At 44.2% G+C, this 22,582-nt stretch overlaps 1 protein-coding gene across 2 annotated transcripts in view; it reads left to right on the forward strand.

Moving 5' to 3' along the window:
* The window catches only part of TBCK (TBC1 domain containing kinase), a 1,319,282-nt gene that overhangs the window by 307,796 nt on the left and 988,904 nt on the right, over nucleotides 1-22,582 (forward strand). For both annotated transcript variants that reach the window (XM_069241253.1, XM_069241261.1), the window contains exon 10: nucleotides 13,977-14,125. In XM_069241253.1, coding sequence (XP_069097354.1) covers nucleotides 13,977-14,125 — 149 coding nt within the window. The remainder of the gene's footprint in view (nucleotides 1-13,976; nucleotides 14,126-22,582) is intronic.

Genomic DNA, 22,582 nt, shown 5'->3' on the forward strand with positions numbered 1-22,582 from the left:
ATGCTGCATGTGGTGCCTAGTACCTGATGAGTTTGTTGGCAACAGGCTGGCGTGGTCGTTGGACCAGCTAGCTTTCCTCTACTGTCTGCTGGCCCTAAGGGTCACTGGAAGTGGGGTTGCAGTGGGCTAATAATGAAACAAACGTCCCCAGATATTCTCAGTTACGTGTGACTCCTGCATGACTATGCTTGCTCGTTAGCTCCTCTACTCCGTTCTGCTTCCTGTTGACCTAAAAACAAGAGTTTTCAGCTGTTATGAAGCAGTCTAAATTGGAATTCTCAAGAACCATAGGCTGTCACCCAACTCTTTATTTTTCAAAGTCTCATACCTAATGTTCAGGGGGTTACTGAATGTTTCAGCACACTCCTAAAAAAAAACATTGAAAGTTTGTTACACAACGCTTGTATCCTTCATGTGTATCTTTCAGCAACTACTTTGTATGGCAAGGACAGTACCCCTTCTGTTCCCCCACCAGTTGCAGTAGCTTTTCCTCTGTTTTGCTTTCAGTGAATGCCAGCTGTGCATCTTGAAGGTCTGATTTTATACAAAGTTATTATACTTGCAACCAGAAATCGGTTCCTGAGCATAGACAGTGGGATCAACATCTACCATGTTGGAAGTATTTTTAAAAGTGGAACCCAAACTGCCTCCCACTTATTTCTAGTTAATAGTTCTTAAATACCAAGGAAAATGAGTTCTCTGCAGAGCATTTGAAGAACTGCTTAGATCCAAGGCTTTTGTCTATCGGACAGCCAGTCTCCCTGAGATGATGAAACATCACTTGAAGTATGTGCATCTTACTGGAAATGCTGGGGGATATGTCAGTGACCTGGAAGACTGCCTTACCTGCTGAGCAGTGAACGAAGCATGTCTGACTTCTCAGGAGCTAACTTGCCTAGGAAAGAAAATCCTAGCTGCTGAGCACAGAAGAAGGGAGACCTAGAAGAGCTCAGTTTACATGAACGTAACCAAAGTTGACCTGAGTGTGACTGAAGGCCTCTTGGCCTCCCCAAGTATTTCTGTGTTTAGGAAATTTGGATCAAACCAGATCATTGGCTCCACCCCTCTATGCTTGCTCCAATGACCGTCACCAGATGAAGGCAACAGACTTGCACTGATTCTACCTTCTGTGCACCAAGACTGGAGATTTGCACCATGAACCAGAAGACAGACTCTAACCTCTGGGAGTGCAAGGACTTCGCTGTTCAAAGCAGACTTTCCCATTACCATAGCCCCTGCACCTGGCCCTCTATGAAGAAGAGTCACTATATCTGCAAGCTATTCTGCGCAACTGTGGCCCACACACTCTTGCTTGAGCCCAACAAGCACCTCACCTGTCAGGTAAACCCATTGCCCAAACTGAACATTGACTGTGAACTTTAGTAGGGATTTATGTGGATTTAAGCTGTAACAATAACCCTACTTAAAGAGAACTTAGTATTATAGGAAATATGGTCTGACCTACACGTCACAGAAAGCAGGGAAGTTGCACTGCTGCCCACATAGTGACTCCACACGTGCTTCAATCTAGTGTACCGATTTCTGTGTAGATAAGTCCTGTAACATATGTAATAGGCAATCTTATGGTGTTCAGTATTTCCTGTGTGTAGTATCCTTTTTGTGTATTCAATTACTTCTCTTTGATTTAAAGTGGAAAGCACTGGGCTGGGCAATGATTTACTGTGCCTTTTGTTTGACTTTTGAGTTTCTATCCCCCCATACTACCTCTCTGAGAAGCCTTTAACTTCTCACCCTCGCTACCGTGAGAGATACTTGGCCCAGGATGCAGTCTCCATGGTTGTGGCCCAGTAGCCCCTGCATACCGTGTGTCATGGTAACATGCTCTGGTCAGCCTTATCCCTTCTTCATCTGTCCCTCTATGAATAAAGTCTTGGAAAAGGCACACAGATTAAGGGAGAAAAAGAAGGAGGATTCCAACACAAAATGTCACACTTCAGTGCGAATTACTTACTAAAGAAATCAGTAAAATATTTTAATAACAATGTAGTCATACGAAGTGAAACTTTATTAAACGGATTATTTTGGTATAAAAAGATCTTCGGCAATCCATTATTTATATGTTTCTTAGAGAATGTATTGATTCACAGAAAACTAGAAGGCATACCCGTTTTTCTTGTAGACAGTTCTTTTTTTAACTTAGTATCTTTAGGAAGAAGCAGTTTGAGTACCCCATATCCTGGTGCTCTAGTTTCACTTACTATCAATTAATTTATTGGTGATGCATATGTGGCTTCAGCCTTGGTTCACTGGCTCATTTCCACAACTTATCATTGCATTTATTGTTTTCAAATGGTTTCAGCCAAGGGACATGGCTGAGGCTCCGAAGACACTTGTCTTCTTGACATCATCAACTATTAATAAAAGCAACTTTGTCAAGACCAAGATAGCTAGTGGGCTGTTCACTGAGATGAGCACCTTAGCATCTGAAGCATCCTTGCAGATCCCTTTCAAAGGCTATTGTACGATGTTGGGTCTGTATGCAGACATGGTGCTAGTGGGTACTAGGGAGCGGATTATCAGGTAATTGGCTCCCAGTGCACCAGGACCAAGGCATGCCAAGATCTGCATCTCTTTCCTGGTGTTGCAGATGAGTTCAGTTTTTATTATTTATTTATTAAATATATTGTATTGTATTGTAATCGTATTTATATAGCGCTTACTACCCCTGACGAGGCGTCGAAGCGCTTTTCGATGAGTAGCACGCTACTCTGGAACCCAACAAGAATTAGTGATGGATTAGTATCGTTAAATAATGAGTACAGTTTTAGTATTATTATGAGTTAATTTGAGTCACGGATATGAGAGTTTGTTAGTTAGATTGACTGGAGTAATGGAGGGGTGGAGGAGGAAAGAAATACAGAAGTGTTAATTGGGAGTATATCCTTCATTTACTCAACCCAAAGGCTTGGGATGAGTAAAGGGGGGCAGAGGGGGAAGAGTATGTGGAAGGGTTAGGGAGAGCATAGTAGCAGGGTGAGATGAATGCAGGAGAATTTAGTAGGGTTGTGTGGGAGGTCACAGAGGTAGAGTGAGGTTTGGTGAGTTAGATGTGGAGGTGGAGGGAAGAGCTTAGGCAGAGATATTTAGGAGATGAAAGTGGTAGAAGGGATTTGGGATGAGTCAGAGTGAGAATGGAGGATAGTTTGATAGAGACATGACATAAGCGTGATGAGTAGAAAAGTGTGATAAGATGAGAGCAGGAATTCATAGATATCTAGTATAACAACCCAAAGAACCAGGAGCCATGCAATGATCCACGAACATGCCAAGCACAGAAACAACATATACGCATACATATATATATGTTCGATGGCATCTGTCGCTGTAGATACACATGTTTTGCAATAGCTCGCCATCTGGTGTTGGGCCGGAGTGTTACAAGTTGTTTTTCTTCGAAGAAGTCTTTCGAGTCACGGGACCGAGTGACTCCTCCTTTTGTCTCCATTGCGCATGGGCGTCGACTCCATCTTCGATTGTTTTTTTTCCGTCATCGTGTTCGGACGTGTTCCTGTCGCTCCGAGTTTCGGAACGGAAAAATAGCTAATTTCAGAAGATTTTCGTCGGTATTGTTGCGTTCGGGGTCGGCGTAGTTAGATTCAACACCGCGTCTAAGATCGAAGAGCTCCGGTGCCCTTCGGGGTAATTTTTCCGATCCCCCGTCGGGGCCTGGTCGGCCCGACCGCGTGCAGGAGAACGCCGATGGAACGGACCCCGTTCCGTTTCTGTCCCAAATGCCACAATAAATACCCCTATACAGACCAACACTTGGTCTGCAACCTGTGCCTGTCACCTGAGCACAGCGAAGACACCTGCGAGGCCTGTCGTGCGTTCCGGTCCCGAAAAACTCTCCGAGACCGTCGAGCCAGAAGACTTCAGATGGCGTCCGCGCCGACAGCCCACCGGGAGTTCGAGGAACAAGAAGAGGAGGGATCCTTTTCGATCCAAGAATCGGACTCCGAAGGATTCGACGATACACAAACCGTGAGTAGGACGTCGAAAACCACTCAAAAGAAGATTTACAAGGCCCAGGGGACGCCACTGCCATCAGGCCATGGCTCGACCCATAAATTCGGTGACCGACCGTCGGCACCGAAAAAGGCCCAAACAGTGCCGAGATCGTCCGACTCCGGTCGAGACACCGGCACACAGCCTTCTCGGGACCGAGAAAGTGCTGGAGACAAGCATCGACACCGAGATACCGGTGTAGACACGGCTCGACGCCGAGACAGCGGCACCGAAGAAGATCGACGCCGAGAGGTTTCGGCCCCGAAAAAGAAAAAAGTCACCTCGGAGCCGAAAAAAGATGCAGACAGGGTTTCGGTGCCGAAACAAACTGCAACCGACCCAGTTTCATGCTCTTATACAGAAGAGCACTCGCTAACCTCCCAAATGCAAAAGCATAGGTTTGAGGAAGAACTACACTCAACGGATGTAGACCATACGCAAAAGCGTATTTTCATACAGCAGGGGACAGGAAAAATAAGCACCCTTCCCCCTATTAGAAGAAAGAGAAGATTGGAGTTCCAAACTGAACAAACACCACAAACAAAAGTGGTGAAAAACGTTACCCCACCACCCTCTCCTCCACCTGTGATTAACGTCTCACCAGCACAAACTCCATCACATTCCCCAGCTCACACCACCATGAGCCAGGGTGACCAAGATCAAGACGCATGGGACTTATACGACGCCCCAGTGTCAGATAACAGTCCGGAAGCATACCCTACGAAGCCATCTCCACCAGAGGACAGCACTGCGTATTCTCAAGTGGTGGCTAGAGCAGCACAATTTCACAATGTAAGCCTCCACTCAGAACAGGTCGAGGATGACTTTTTATTCAACACACTCTCCTCCACCCACAGCTCCTACCAAAGCCTGCCTATGCTCCCTGGTATGCTCCGGCACGCAAAAGAAATCTTTAAGGAGCCGGTCAAAAGTAGGGCAATCACACCAAGAGTGGAAAAAAAGTATAAGGCGCCTCCTACAGACCCGGCTTTTATCACTACACAGCTGCCACCAGACTCTGTCGTTGTAGGAGCAGCTAGGAAAAGGGCCAACTCCCACACATCTGGAGATGCACCACCCCCAGATAAAGAAAGCCGCAAGTTCGATGCAGCTGGTAAAAGAGTCGCAGCACAAGCTGCAAACCAGTGGCGCATCGCTAACTCCCAGGCACTACTTGCGCGCTATGACAGAGCCCATTGGGATGAGATGCAACATCTCATTGACCATCTGCCCAAGGACCTACAAAATAGGGCAAAACAAGTGGTTGAGGAGGGACAGACCATTTCCAACAACCAAATCCGCTCCTCCATGGACGCTGCAGATACAGCTGCACGGACAATTAATACATCCGTAACTATCAGAAGGCATGCATGGCTCCGAACGTCTGGATTTAAACCAGAGATTCAGCAAGCAGTTCTCAATATGCCTTTTAACGAAAAAGAACTGTTCGGTCCAGAAGTGGACACAGCGATTGAGAAACTCAAAAAAGACACGGACACTGCTAAAGCCATGGGCGCACTCTACTCCCCGCAGAGCAGAGGGAATTACAGCACATTCCGTAAAACACCCTTTAGAGGGGGGTTTCGGGGTCAAAGCACACAAGCCAGCACCTCACAGGCAACACCGTCCAGTTACCACGGACAGTACAGAGGAGGTTTTCGGGGACAATATAGAGGAGGGCAATTCCCTAGGAATAGAGGAAAATTTCAAAGCCCCAAAACCCCTACTACTAAGCAGTGACTCACATGTCACTCACCCCCTCCACACAACACCAGTGGGGGGAAGAATAAGTCATTATTACAAAGCATGGGAGGAAATCACTACAGACACTTGGGTTCTAGCAATTATCCAACATGGTTATTGCATAGAATTTCTACAATTCCCTCCAAACATACCACCAAAAGCACAAAATTTGACAAAACATCATTCCAATCTCCTGGAGATAGAAGTGCAGGCACTATTGCAAAAGAATGCAATCAAATTAGTGCCAAACACACAAATAAACACAGGAGTTTACTCACTGTACTTTCTGATACCAAAGAAGGACAAAACACTGAGACCAATCCTAGACCTCAGAATAGTGAACACATTCATCAAACCAGACCACTTTCACATGGTCACACTACAAGAAGTATTACCATTGCTAAAACTACACGACTACATGTCAACTTTAGACCTCAAGGACGCGTATTTCCATATACCAATACACCCATCGCACAGGAAATACCTAAGGTTTGTATTCAAAGGAATACATTACCAATTCAAGGTACTGCCTTTCGGATTAACAACCGCACCAAGAGTCTTTACCAAATGTCTAGCGGTAGTCGCTGCACACATCAGAAGGCAGCAAATACATGTGTTCCCATATCTAGACGACTGGCTAATCAAGGCCCATTCGTTAATAGAGTGCTCAAATCACACAAATCAGATCATACAAACCCTCTTCAAACTAGGGTTCACCGTCAACTTCACGAAATCCAACATTCTGCCGTGCAAGGTACAACAATACCTAGGAGCCATAATAGACACAACAAAAGGAGTAGCCACTCCAAGTCCCCAAAGAATTCAACATTTCAACACCATCATACAACGCATGTATCCAAAACAAAAGATACAAGCAAAGATGATATTACAACTCCTAGGCATGATGTCTTCATGCATAGCCATTGTCCCAAACGCAAGACTGCACATGAGGCCCTTACAACAGTGCCTAGCATCACAGTGGTCTCAAGCACAGGGTCATCTTCTAGATCTGGTGTTAATAGACCGCCAAACTTACCTCTCGCTTCTGTGGTGGAACAACATAAATTTAAACAAGGGGCGGCCTTTCCAAGACCCAGTGCCACAATACGTAATAACAACAGATGCTTCTATGACAGGGTGGGGAGCACACCTCGATCAACACAGCATACAAGGACAATGGAACGTACATCAAACAAAACTGCATATAAATCACCTAGAACTACTAGCAGTTTTTCAAGCACTAAAAGCTTTCCAACCAATAATAGTTCACAAATACATTCTCGTCAAGACAGACAACATGACAACAATGTATTATCTAAACAAGCAAGGGGGGACACACTCCACGCAGTTAAGCCTGCTAGCACAAAAAATTTGGCGTTGGGCAATTCACAACCAAATTCGCCTAATAGCACAATTTATACCAGGGATCCAAAATCAACTCGCAGACAACCTCTCTCGAGATCACCAACAGGTCCACGAATGGGAAATTCACCCCCAAATTCTGAACACCTATTTCAAACTCTGGGGAACACCTCAAATAGACTTGTTTGCGACGAAGGAGAACGCAAAATGCCAAAACTTCGCATCCAGATACCCACACAAACAGTCCCTAGGCAATGCCCTATGGATGAACTGGTCAGGGATATTTGCTTACGCTTTTCCTCCTCTCCCTCTCCTTCCTTACCTGGTAAACAAACTCAGTCAAAACAAACTCAAACTCATATTGATAGCACCAACTTGGGCAAGGCAACCCTGCTAGACCTATCAGTAGTACCCTACATCAAATTGCCCAACAGGCCAGATCTGTTGACACAACACAACCAAAAGATCAGACACCCAGATCCAGCATCGCTGAATCTAGCAATCTGGCTCCTGAGATCCTAGAATTCAGGCACTTACAACTTACCCAAGAATGTATGGAAGTCATAAAGCAAGCCAGAAGGCCATCCACCAGGCACTGCTATGCAAGTAAATGGAAGAGGTTTGTTTGCTACTGCCATATTAATCAAATACAACCTTTACACACAACTCCAGAACATGTAGTGGGCTACTTGCTTCACTTACAAAAATCTAACCTGGCTTTCTCTTCCATTAAAATACACCTTGCAGCAATATCTGCATACCTGCAGACTACCTATTCAACTTCCCTATATAAGATACCAGTCATTAAAGCATTCATGGAGGGCCTTAGGAGGATTATACCACCAAGAACACCACCTGTTCCTTCATGGAACCTAAATGTTGTCCTAACTAGACTTATGGGTCCACCTTTTGAACCCATGCACTCCTGCGAAATACAGTTCCTAACCTGGAAGGTTGCATTTCTCATCGCCATTACTTCCCTAAGAAGAGTAAGCGAGATTCAGGCGTTTACAATACAAGAACCTTTTATACAACTACACAAGAATAAGGTCGTCCTAAGGACTAATCCTAAATTTTTGCCAAAGGTTATTTCACCGTTCCATCTAAATCAAACAGTGGAACTTCCAGTGTTCTTTCCACAGCCAGATACCGTAGCTGAAAGGGCACTACATACATTAGATGTTAAAAGAGCATTAATGTATTACATTGACAGAACAAAGAACATCAGAAAGACTAAACAACTATTTATTGCATTTCAAAAACCTCATGCAGGAAACCCAATATCAAAACAAGGTATAGCCAGATGGATAGTTAAATGCATCCAAATCTGCTACCTTAAAGCTAAACGACAGCTGCCCATTACACCAAGGGCACACTCAACCAGAAAGAAGGGTGCTACCATGGCCTTTCTAGGAAACATCCCAATGCAAGAAATATGTAAGGCAGCCACATGGTCTACGCCTCACACATTCACCAAGCACTACTGTGTAGATGTGTTATCCGCACAACAAGCCACAGTAGGTCAAGCCGTATTAAGAACATTATTTCAAACTACTTCCACTCCTACAGGCTGAGCCACCGCTTTTGGGGAGATAACTGCTTACTAGTCTATGCAAAACATGCGTATCTACAGCGACAGATGCCATCGAACTGAAAATGTCACTTACCCAGTGTACATCTGTTCGTGGCATCAGTCGCTGTAGATTCGCATGTGCCCACCCGCCTCCCCGGGAGCCTGTAGCAGTTTGGAAGTTAGCTTCAACTATTTGTATATGTATCATCTCAACCTTAAATAGGTACATACTTAGTCACTCCATTGCATGGGCACTATTACTACAATTCAACTCCTACCTCACCCTCTGCGGGGAAAAACTATCGAAGATGGAGTCGACGCCCATGCGCAATGGAGACAAAAGGAGGAGTCACTCGGTCCCGTGACTCGAAAGACTTCTTCGAAGAAAAACAACTTGTAACACTCCGGCCCAACACCAGATGGCGAGCTATTGCAAAACATGCGAATCTACAGCGACTGATGCCACGAACAGATGTACACTGGGTAAGTGACATTTTCAATATATATATACACACACACACACATGAATACACACACATATGCACATACAATACATAATTAGAATCATGGGTAAAAAATACTTAGTCAGACAGGTTTAAAGAGTGTGTGTGTATTTTATTGTTATGACATAGTAGCAATACATATTTTCCAAAGAAACTATAAATAAATAGAAATATACATATAATCTATATGTATATAGTGTGGACCTAGCCAAAAACCTAACAGTGTGCTTCACGTAAAAACAGATTTTTTTTTTTTACATTCCAATTTTAATTAACTTGTTTAACGGAGATATGTGTGACAGGTTAGTCATTAAATTAAATTTGTAATGTTTTACTTTTCGGATCTTTTTTTGAAAAGACAGCAGTGCAGTTCTCAATGACTATGGCAAGAAAAAAGATAACCCTTTGGGGAAGAATGCACCTCTCAGCCCTCCAACATGCTGACACTTTTCATAATTCATGTTGTTTTTTCAAAACAGTGCAGACTTGGTAAAGGGCGATGGCTCCCACAGCAGTTAGTAACAATGTTGGATCCAGGCAGGAGTGTCCAAACTATGAGCACAGTGACTTGTTAAACCTCTTCACCTGGCTGTCATCAACCTTCCTGAAGAAGTCCTCGGCGGGAAGACAAAAGGAACAGGCCCTGTTCAGATGCATCCCTCTTCCTCAACGTAATCTGCTCACCAGCAATCTAAAATGAAGCCCTCCAATCTCACACTTTCATACACAAGAAGTCCTATTTTTAAGCATGCTTTACACAACACTCACTCAGCATGCATGCAGGATGTCTGCACCAGGGTTTGCGGTGCGTGTGCCACCTGCAAGTGCAGTTTTTTCAAGTTAGGCTAGTAGGCTCCCCCAGTCGTTCTGAGTCAAAGAAAAAAGTCTGTTCTCTGCAAAAATTATAAATACTGAAGGCTGCCATCATTGCTTATTGTCAACAATACAGCACATTCACAGTAGTCTCATGTAAGCTTGATGGCATACTTTGTGCCCTCATTCATGTCTGAGTTTGATTCTGGACCTCTGATTCACACTACTGGCCTCAGTTTGCACACAGGATTGAGCATGTTGTTTGGACCACAAAAACCAGCATAGCAGATGTCACAAGCAGTGACGTCTCTCAGGAAGGGGGTGCATCCATTTGCTATGCAGGCAGCTTTCCCATCTCAACAGAGGCCCTCCCAGATTTGACTACCTGAAACTTTACTCAGCCCTTGGAAAACTCTGAATGTTGAATCAACATTAAAGTCCTTCTACATTCACATGCTGTAGTCTGGTTTTGTGTTCAATAGTGAAAACTAGGCCTTGAAGATAAATAGACCATCTGAGTGATTTGTGATTCTCAGCCTCCATTGCTATCAACCACTTCAGTGGTTTTTAATCTGTGTGAACCACAACATTATTGCCAAACACGGAAGGCTGGAACTGCTTATCCCTCCAGTCTCCTTTGTTCTTATTCCTGGTGAGCGAATTACAAATCCTCCCTTTCAAACTTCCTGGCCTTTTCATCTTCATTAGTCTTATCTTTCTATGGGTCCAATTGCACGTTTAAGGAATCAGTTGGACTTAACTCACCAAGTGAACTACTTGGAGTTGGTGACAGTCTGCGTGACAGATGCTGGGTTTGAATGTCTTGGAGAAATAATAGAAATCAAATTTGGGAATACCCTGAGGGTGTGTCTGGGAAAGCCTTGTGCTAAAGAGCAAAGAGAGTGACACCACAATACGGGGTTTTTAAGATGGTTTGCTCCTCAGAGTCCATCACAGTTTCTACCCTACTACCCACATTCTCTAACTGGTCCTTAACAAATCCTAAATCCAACAAGCATCTCCCGATATGTTTTCCTAGGAGCTATCCACTGTCTCTAAACACACTGCCCATTAACTGATCCAAGGAGAAGGTGTTGAGATATGTTCCAGCTAACTTTGTATCTGCAATTTTTACGTGCAGAAAATGTGTTCAAGCTGAACTTATTGTTCTGTTCAAGACTGGTTTACAGATCTTACACCACTTGCCACCAGTGGGGGGCCGTGTTTAGAAAAGTATCTTTGGGCAAACCGGGACTACCATGCCACAACTGTGGTGATTGTTGGTTGGGGTAGTTTTGCTACAATGCCTTGGCCCCCATCCTGCTTTGGCTGTGCAAACTGGTCTACGTACATCCTTGACTTTTTGAAGTATTAAATGTGCACAGTCACAGCCTTAAACTCGAACATTTAAACAGGTACAGTAATTCTTTGGCCCTGCTTAGTGCTTTACCTTCAGCCAAAGAGAAGTAGGTTTATCACACCAAACTGAGGTACACCACACACACAATGTTAATCACCACAAGAATAAATAGTACAAATGCTATGCGGGTTATCTATACACAAATCAGAAGACTAGATTAAAGCTTAGGTGTAGGTTCATCATGGGTGCAGATGAGCAGTTTCCCCGGCTTCCGTGACCCATAGGCCACTCCATATTTCTTTCACCAGACAGTTTTCCTTAAGGAGGAGTATTTTTAAATCATTAACACCAAAAACATCTGTAGTATATATTAAAGGCAGTGTTCATTTCAGGCAATGGTTTTACCTGATATTATGGGAAGAGCAAGTGGGCCTCAGCTGGACTGATGAGCAGATCTGCCCTCAGTTGCAGTGACTAAGGTATGCACCCCCACCCCCGTCCTCCTTCCCTTCACACAGGAACTGGTGCAAGGGCAGAGGTTCTGTGGGGATCAGCTCTGATCAGGGGGGTCCTGACTATTGCGGTTGGCTTCCATGCTCTAGTCCTTAGTTTGGGCCTGCAGTCTCGGGCAATACTCAGTACAAATCATTTATGTTCATCTTATGGCAGTCACTGGAATAGAAGGGCATGGTCTGAAGTAGAGGGGTGGGTTCCGTGAGCTTGTTTGATTCATGTCACCTAAACATAGAAACACTTGAAGATGCCAAGAGACCTTCAGACAGACTCAGTTCAGGTCTGCTTACTCTCCTGTTTATTGTCCTCTATTCTGGGCTGGCACTCTTCTGAGCTCAGGTGCTGGGATTCTCCTTTGGCAGTCATTCATCTCCTATGGGGTCAGACACATCACTCCCCCTTCTTTGCAAGTCAGTAGGGCTCTATGTTCACAGGCAGTCCCACAGCTCTCCCACAGCTCTCCCACAGCAAGGTGAGGCATCCTTCAGGTGATATCCCCTCACGTCAGGGAGACTGGCTGTGCAACAGACACCAGCCGTGGATCTCAACAGTTTCTTGAGTACCCTGTGCAATTCTCCCTTCCTTGGTGTTGAGGAATTTGGAACTGGAACCAAGTTGGAGGTAGTTGATGTCCCACCTTTATGAACACATTACCCAGACAGTGGTTGTTGACTCCACTGTCACTGTCCGGGAACTTCTTTGTGATGGTTCTCATATTTCATATTCTTTCTACAGCACAAACAATGTTTGTAAAACAAATTTGTTAAAAATAAAAATAAAAGAAAGGATAGTTCTCACAGCAGTTAGTAGGGATACTAGTTCCAGGCAAGAGTACCCAAAACATGAGCACAATAATATGAGAAGCCTCTGCACCTTGCAATCATCAGCCTTCCTAGAGGAGCCCCACAGGAAAGACAGAAGGGGCTGGCTTAACTCCCTCTAACAACAGAATCTGGTGACTCATCTCCATTCTTGCACCATTAACTCAAATGACTGTGTGCAGAAAGACTATTCAGCAACCACTGCTAAAATGACCACCATAGAATTTCTAAAAGCATCCCGTTCTCCATCCTCCCACTCTTCAATGTCTAGGTTGTACCGTTCAGCTCAGGAATGCAGGCATTACTCTTTTATTGTTAGAGGAGCCTGTGCCTCAAATCCTCGTATGCCTTATAAAAACAGGGGCATTCTACTATGGATCTTGCTAGTCTTAGCACTCTCATACTCCTATCCAGCCGGAGACCTGTTGCCCTGTATGCCTTAAACAAAGCACTCTCAACATGCACACTGAATATCAGCACAGGGTCTTGATATATCTTCCAAGTAGAGCTCGAGTGGGATTTCTGGGCTCTCCACTCTTGAATCAGCAAAAAATGTTTAGTTTTAAAATTATAAAAACGGTACGTTGCCACCACCACTTAATGCCAGAAATCCAGGCTGTGAACAGTAGTCTCTTTTCATCTAGAGGGCATGCTTGGTGTGCACCTCCAGGCACAGAGTCAAAGGACCTGCCTGGACCTCCGTGTCTGTGCTGGAATAGCGTGTGAGCTGGGACGCAAAAAGGCAGAATGAAAGATATTGCATGCAGTTGGGTCACTCAGGGCAGGGGTGCACATCGTTTACTATGCAAGGGTCATTCATAGGTGACCCCAGCAAGCAGAATTGGAAAACCCTTTGCAAATAAAGCAATCAACTATTTTGTGGTGATGTTTGAGCAAATGTGATTATTGTTTTTATTGTTAGGTAGAATGTTTTGTTAGCTTAAGATGCAGCGTATCCAGAGTAAAAAGTAATTGCTTCAATTTTCAATACTCCATTTTATCGATATTTCATGAGTAGAATACCAAAGCAATCTTTACCTTAGGGAGCCCATTTGTGTATTTGAAGCAGGGTGGTTCCGACGTAATACCTTAAAAGTTCCAAAATAATTTAGTCATGATGCCTTTAACCAGTTAAATATCAATTCTTAAGCAGACTAAGCACAAGCCTCGCCGATTCATTTTGAAAAGCAGAGGTCAGTTTGTACCTTATAAAAACGAGCATATGTTCCCTGAACCTAATTTTATTGCGTTTTCCTTTTAAGGCCAACTGCAGCAGAATTATTGAGTGACAGTATCTTCCGAGAAGTGTCCCCAATGTACGTGCCCTTCTGCAAGCCAGCCAGTCTGTTTTCATCGACTTTGAGATGTGCTAACCTGACGCTGCCTGAGGACATCAGTCTTCTCTGTGAAGGTACTCTGCAGTAGATGAGGTGTTGTAGCAACACCGCTCGTTGATGATAAAGTTATGTGGATCTTTAAATTAAAACTCTGAACTCGTGCTCACGTCACGATCTACGTGCATTTGCTTATAATAAATATATGCAGAATGTTCTCATGGCAATAAACATAGACATTTCTGTATCGTTGACTTTTCCCATAGGGCTAGGCTACTCTTTCAATTACTAACTTACTTACGTGCATGTGATGTTTGGAAAAGGACAGTTAACCAATTACTGTATCTCATTGTCTCAAAATTATTAGTAATGGAGGATGAAGAGCAATGCCAGTGTTAAGCTTTCTGTGCTAGTTTGAAGGATGCCTTTTAAATCCTACTGCTGCATTGCGTTAACACTTCCTGCTGTTGTATGGTGTTTTCTGCAAATCACGAATCTCCAATTTTGTCATGGCCAAGTTGGCCTTTCATTCATTTGAACTTTGCTTTAGCATTTATGTGCCAATGTAGTGTTAATAGTGGTTCACGTTTGGGTAGAATTTCTTTGTTATCTCACCATCATGTTAAAATAATTTTTTTTTTTTTTTTTTTTAATAAGCACATTTTTATTAATTTTATGGAATAAGGTTAACATGTTATGCATTTGACACTGGTTACAGCACCATTCTGAGCAGTATACAGATTGTATTATGATAATCACAAGGCCTCATACACAGGTTTTTCCTGTTGAGCACACCAGTCCACACCTCTCTGCCAATGCAACAATGTTGGGAGGTACAGGGTTGTTTCATGCGGCTGCAATGTTGCGCTTGGCTAGGAAAAGTGCAGCTCTTAGAAGCGACCTGTCTACCCTTGAGCCACTCTAGCCCTCCATCAATCCCAGCAAAATCAGTAAGGACGGAAACTCTACTTCCCCCACAAGACATCAGTCAACTCTGCCACTACGGCTGTCCAGTAATTTTGAATGGGGTGACAGGACCATACCATATGAAAGAAATCTGCTGGCTCTCACCTACAGCACGGACATGCAGGAGAGGATAAGATTCCTGTGTGAAATTGGCAGGTAGGAGTCATGTATACGCAGTGATGATAATACATCTGTATCAGACGCAGCCTGGAGGCGATTGCAGGAGCATTGGGGACTCATAAACACATCTCGCCAGTCTGCGTCGTCCAGCGGTCCCAGCCACCTCTCACATCGCGCCAGTAGGTGGCATAGGGTCCCTAGGGAGTTAATCACCGGAGTACAGTAAATTTGGGACTTCCCCCACCCCCTTGCCTAGTTAACCCATCAGTAGCTTTACCTCCACCGGGCTGAACTCGGGGAGTGGATCTTCATGGGTCATGTGTGTGTCTGTAGAGCATGGCCCAGTTGCATATCTCTGTAGAATTGTGTTTTTGTAAGCACGTTTAGAAGATCTTGAAAGGATCACATATGAGATCTAACCCACACATCTCCAATTAGAGTAATGCCTATTGAGTCCAAACCCTTAAATCCTTTCAGTGCCGCCACTTCACCAAGCTAACTTCCCTGCTACAGAGGGGTCTTTTGGGTAATGCGACCATTCCATCGAGTATGCATTAGAGATGCTCACCAGAATAGCAAGACCACCCTGGTCACTGTCGGGACTTCGACTGGAATTTGGGAACCATACATCACTGCCTCCGAAGTGGTGAAGTATATGGAGGCAGGGAGGGCCGCTAACCGCAGGGTCCGACATATATAGGTGGACGTCTGCGTACAGCACAACACAGTCCTCGTGACTGTCATTCCAACCCCATCTGTCAATCTGTGCTTACCCCCATAGAAGACATACCAGCACGAAGAGGAGGTGGTAGAGGGGACATCCCTGTCATGCCCCTCTCCTGATAAGAAAGGCCAAGGATAGTACTCCATTAGTTTGAACCTGTGCAGCGGAGTCAGTGTATATGATCTGAACGAGCCTTCGGAAGTGAGGTCCAAGTCCAGCACACTTCAACACGTCTCTCAGGTACATAATCCACCAAATCAAAAACTTTTTCAAAATCAATAAAAAGCTGGGTCAGTCGTGACGTCTGTTGTTAGTGGTGCGCAAGAGCAATGTTTATGCCATGTGCTGTGGACCGGCATAAAGCCAAATTGGTCCGGGTGAATGAATGTGCCAAGGACCGTAGATTGGCTAATAAGGTGGCAAATATATTGACCTCCCTGTTAATTAGGGAGCTAGAGCTATAATCCACGCCAGAAATGGAGGTTGGTTGATGTTTAGTGATGACTGCTATGGTGGCGTCTTCGAACTCGGGGTGGAGGGTAGGCGCTGTTCTGTTCAGCCTCCTTGTGTAGGGCGTGCAGATGAGGCGTCAATATTTCTCCAGACTTGACAGTATTCCGAAGGAATGCCATCGGGGCCCGGGGTTTTCCCGAAGGTGACGGCTGACATAGCGGTTCTTACTTCTTCAGCCAATAGAGGCTTGTCAAGAATTTGAGCCTCTGTTCAAGGCAACCTTGGGAGGGGCATGTCAGTGAGGAATTGCTGCATCGGTTCAGAATCTGGATGGTAGCGCACGTACATTAGCAATGTCTGGTAGGGCATGGTGGGTTATTCTGGACTCGTCTGTGATTTCGAGAATAATCCTGTTGGTCAACGGTCTAGAGACCAACCAATATAGGAGTTTTCCATTTTTGTCGCCCCAACCATAGACTCTGGCTGTTGATACGCGACAGAGATGTTTGGCATCCTCGAATGATTGGAGCCAGATCTACTCTCTGACGAGGTCTAGCCATCCGGTGACCTCTCCTAGGAGATTGGTGGGTAGTTTGCTTTCTAAGGAAAGGACATTGCCTCGAGATGTGAAATGCGGAGGAGGGGGTGCACTCCAGTGCTTAAATCAGCCCCTTAGCGTGCTTGGATCAACTCTTTCCCGGCGGCCCAAAGGGTACTGGTTGGGTCCACAGATCCTACATTATGCTGAAAGTATGCTTGGATACCTTTAACTAGGGCGCGGGTAAAGACTTATGTTGAAAAAAACCACACATTCAGAAGCTACATGGGGTGTGGGTCTCGCTTCCGGGCACAGAGGTGGAGGAGGACATAGGTGTGGTCAGATATACCTCTAGGTGGGATTTGAACGTTAATCACTGTGCAGCAATCTGGGGATGGCAGAAGAATCTGGTCAGTCCTGCAGTGAGTATGGTGGGCTGCAGAGGTATTAGTAAATTGGGCCTGATGATGGTGCTATAACTGCCAAACGTCGCAGAGGCCTAAGGCAGTGGTCCAATCTGTGATCCGTCTGGCACTTGCCCTGCAAGCTTGTCACCAGGGGCTTGGCGTCATCCTTTCCAGGAGCCAGGACCATGTTAAAGTTACCTCCTATAATAGCTCCGGTGGGATGTCCAGCAGGATTGCGGACAGTTCTTGAAGGAAGGCATCTTGGGACGTTAGAGGGGCGTAGTTAGAGGAGCAGCACAACTGGATGGCCACTCCAAGTGACCCTCAGGTGAAGCCTGCGTGAAAGACTTTGAGGGCCAAAAAGAGGCATTTGGTGCCTAGGAGGGGAGTTTCCTGGAGCATCAGGGTCTCTGGGAAGAGTCTGTGGGCATGACTCAGGACCTTAACACATTTTATGCAATCCAGCAGTCTATTAGTATTCCCAGAGAGAACTCGAAATGTCATGTCTTGTACACTGAGGGGAAGAGACACCTAGGTCCTCCTCACCCCGTGAGGGAACATCTGCGTTGGCTCGCCAGAATAGCAACAGTGTATCCTGTGGTAACATAGCAGGGTTGAAGTGTATAATGTAGTGTGGCAGATGTGCATCTTATTGTGTCGGTACTGTCCAATAGTCAAGTACTTTGTGCCAATCTAAAACCGAAAACTGAACAAAAAATTGCCCCTCCCCCCCCCAACAACCCCACTCCCCATACTTCCACCCCAGAAGCATCTGTTGCCCAGAAAGCTAAAACCAAAATCCATTACAACTGAGTGAACAGGAGTGGAGGGGTGGACCCGTCCATGCTGTAGGATATGAGTCAGCAATCAACATCGGAGACAGTGTTTGCATCAATGGGAAAATCGGTAGACAGCCCATCTCCAGGGTCTGGCCACCTCTCGCTCATCCCTCTCTCGGCTGTGTCCGGCTCTAGAGTTGGGGGGGTCTGTGAGAGATCAGTGTCCATCGACGAGTCCTCCACCTGTCTTGGTTTGTCTGTGTCTCCCCCGCCTGTCACCAGTGAGGGCTTCGTGGGCTGAGTTGCTGTTGTAGGAGGATGGTCTGGAGGCCCAGATGGAGGACACAGCAAGGATGTTGGGAGGCAGACTTGCATCTGGTTGTCTTGGTGGCTTGCCGTGAGCAACCACAAGCCCTCTTGCCCCTGGGGGCTGTGCCCATCTCCTTAGGTCAGTGGTTCCCAAACTGTGCGCCGCAGCACCCCGGTGCGCCGTTACAAGTTGCCAGGGGCGCCGCGCGCATTTTGGACAACATTAAATGCCGCACTTCAAAAAAGATTTATGCGCGCAGACGTTACCTTACGTGCGCATAAAAATTATTTTCCGGCCGGCCGAGTAAAGCATGATTAGCAGCATTTCATGTGGGGGGGGATTACATGAGCCCCACCTGCCAACGTCTTGCATATGGTTTCACCCGGTCCCAGCGTGATTACGTTCTTCGAACCTTCGGCATTTACAGGCGCGGCAATTCAGAAGAGAGCACTGGGACTGGGGTGTTATTGCCCCTGCGATCCTCAGCGTTGCCGTTCCTTGTTGAATTTCGGCTCGTTAGGTAATTATTATCACCGGCAATCTTTTTTCTAAAAATATAATAATTTGTATTATTATTGTTCATGTATATTGAGTTTCATTTCTTGATGACTCCTGTCTAACATTAAATGCAGGTTAATATACAGTAAAATTAATAAATTAATGAGTGAATCGCTGATGTATATTGAGTTTCATTTCTTGATGACTCCTGTCTAACATTAAAAGCAGGTTAATATAGAGTAAAATTAATAAATTAATGAGTGAATCGGTTAAGAATTCATTTAAAAAGGAAAGGAAACAGACTTTCTCCACCAATGCAAACAGAATGTGGAACAACATTCCTGTATCAGCACTAGAACCCTCCTTGAAATTAGGAAACAGCTAAAGACACACATATTTGAACAATTACAATGATTATATCAAGGTCACAATCTATTCTACGCCTACTCTCAGAATCCGGCCATCTCTCTAAACTCGGGCACTGTACAAATACCACATATTAGCACTAATCCTGGCCTCGGGTCAGAATATAAACAAGGTGACTGCTCCTAGGAAACTTTGAAGATAATACATTTCACAATGAAAATGGATATCTATAATTTTCAATAGTTTCTGTTATAGGGAGGCTAAGGAAACAAGAGCTCTTATTTTATTACCGAGCTGAGGATATACCAATATGTATAGCTGACTGAAATAAGGACTGCATTTGAGATACATAGTGCACCTCAATATGTGGGTGTGCTGTATGAGCACAGTGGCCTTAAGAGGCTTCCAGAGAGATCCACTATATGGCAGAAAAGCTCGATCCTCACTATATTTCTGAAACTCCAAAATGTACATTTTTTCATGAAGAAATAGCTGCACTCTTTATACTGCAGCGTATTTTAGAATACTAAATGCCGTTCATTTAAGACTTACATTTTAAGTTAATTCTGGTGGTGGTGTTGGTGGATAAGTAGTGGAGCTGCTCGAGCGGTAAACATGGTTTGTAGTTTGTAATTGGGCAGTATGCTGTGATTTTTAGTATTGTGTTTGTGTTTTTTTGCGTTTGTTGTTAAGGGGGTAACAACTTTGCCTTGCACCATAGTTGTTAATGCCTTCCCCGATCTGTCCTATCTTGATGTTAAGAATTGCACCCTGCAGAAACCACCCCTTTTCTCAAGAAACTGCAGAGTGGGAGTGTGAACCTCAGTGCTCAATTTGTAAATAAGAATGTGCCAGTGCCCAAGGTCCTCCTCTTAAACATGGGCTGCTGAAATTAAATGTGGGAAAACGGAATACTGAGGCAGTGTAATACTAAATCCATCTCAGGCCTCTTCAATGATTTTAAAACCACTTCCTTCCCCTTCAGCTCACTCTTGCAGCTTTCTGTTTTCTACCATTGTGACACTATTTCGTTTTTCTCTTCCTCAGTCTTTCCCTTTCTTCTCTTCTCTTCTACGTGTGAACTGATTGGCATCTTTATGATTGACAATGAAGAGATTTTTAATACCGAGTTCAAGTTCATCTGAGCAAAGTGAAGTCTCAGGTTCTTCAGAGAAAAAAGAGGATGGGAAGCGAAAAACCAAGTACAGAAAGTATGATGACGGGTATCTAGATTATGGTTTCACATGTGTACAGGTTAATAATGAGGAGCGTCCTCAATGTGTAATCTGTTTAAAAGTTTTGGCTTTAGAATCCATGCTTCCAAGTAAACTAAAGCGTCATCTTGAAAGTCTTCACCCAAATGTGGTTGGAAAGCCAAGGGAATTTTTCCAAAGAAAACTAACAGAAGCCAAGTTACAAAATACCACTTTCTCAAAACAAGCCAAAGTTAACAGTAACACCCTCTTGTCTTCTTATAAAGTGGCCTATCGTGTTGCACAGTGTAAAAAACCACACACAATTGCAGAAGAGCTGATTTTGCCTGCTGCTTTTGATATGGTAACCATCATGCTTGGCGAAGATGCTGGTAAAAAGCTGCTCAAAGTGCCTCTTTCTAATAATACTATCAGCCGGAGGATAAACAATATGGCTGACGATATTAACGATCAGCTCATCTGTAACTTAAAAGGCAAAGACTTTGCACTCCAACTGGACGAGGCAACAGACAACCAAAAAGACACCCATCTTATTTGCTATGTCAGGTTTGTTAATGAAAAAAAAATAGTTGAGGATTTGTTGTTCTGTAAGGAAATGAAAGGTGGAACTACCGGTCAAGATTTGTTTGCGGTTGTGGATGATTTTATGGTACAGAATCAGATTGACTGGGAGAGATGTGTTGGAGTTTGTACAGACGGGGGTCGTTCAATGGCTGGATGCTACCAAGGACTTCAAGCTTGCATACGGTCTAAAGCACCTAATGCTATTTGGACACACTGTATAATACACAGAGAAGCACTAGCAGCAGGAAACCTCAGTGAAGAACTGCATAATATTCTGAAAATAGTCACCAAAGTGATAATTTTTATTAAAACAAGACCAATGAAAGCAAGATTTTTTGCTAAGCTGTGTGAAGACATGGGTGCCGAACACTCATGCCTCTTGTTCTACAGCAGTTCTCGATGGCTGTCTCTCGGTAACTCCCTGCTTAGGGTGTATGAGCTTAGGAATGAAATATACTCATATCTACACGATGATGAACATTGTTTTGCTGACAAATTTATTGATGCAGACTTTCTAATACAAATGGCTTTTCTTTCGGATCTTTTTGAAAAACTGAACACACTGAACAAGTCCTTGCAAGGTAATAATACTAACATCTTGCAGCTCTCAGACAAAGTTTCAGGGTTTAAGAAAAAAGTCATCCTTTGGAAAGGCAGTGTAAGCAAAGGTGACTATAAATGTTTTCCTTCATTGGACAAGTTTCTGCAAGACAATGAGATGGCATTAAAGGAGGAACTGAGGACAGTTTTTGTTCTGTATTTGTCACAACTGCATTTTTACCTTCAGAAATATTTCCCAGAGGATGAAGTGGAGCCAATAAAATGGGTGAGAGATCCCTTCAATGCTGAGATACCTCAGCATTTCAATAACGAGGAAGCAGAACAGCTCATTGATATTTCAAGTGACTCAACATTGAAAGTACAATTCCAGTCTCTGTCACTGCTTGAGTTTTGGTGCCAAACTCAAGATGAATACCCAGTGATTAGCAAGATTGCCCTGCGTGTTTTGATCCCGTTTGCTACTTCCTACCTTTGTGAAGCTGGTTTCTCAGCAGTTGCAGTGATAAAGTCAAAATATAGGGCAAAAATTCACCTTGAAAAAGAAATGCGTGTTGCGATCTCAAAAATAACACCAAGATTTGAGGAGCTTTGTAAAGAAAAACAAGCACATCCATCTCACTAGGATTTTCCAAACATAGGCCTTTCTACTTTGTTCACATTCAGACTCCCTGGTTTTTCTTGTTAATTAAAAAACATTTACTACTGAACTTTGTTGTGTGGTTAATCTTACATGTGTTCAAAAAAGGTTGCTAATTCGTGGAAACATTTTTGGCTCTTGATATTGTATTATTTCTGACTTAACTGAATTAAAAAAAAGTAAACAACTTGTATTTTTATTTTGTTACCAATATGATAATACCTTCATTGCCTACATCCCAATTATTTGCAGGGAGAAAATTTGAAGTACTCCTGAGGCTGGGCTTACATCGCCCACCCGAAAAAAAAAAGTAACATAATGGGGAGCCGCGGGCAATGGCCAATGTAGGTGAAGGGAGCCGCTGGTCGAAAAAGTTTGGGAACCACTGCCTTAGGTG

The sequence above is a fragment of the Pleurodeles waltl genome, chromosome 1_2 (genome assembly GCF_031143425.1).
Source record: "Pleurodeles waltl isolate 20211129_DDA chromosome 1_2, aPleWal1.hap1.20221129, whole genome shotgun sequence".
NCBI lineage: Eukaryota > Metazoa > Chordata > Amphibia > Caudata > Salamandridae > Pleurodeles > Pleurodeles waltl.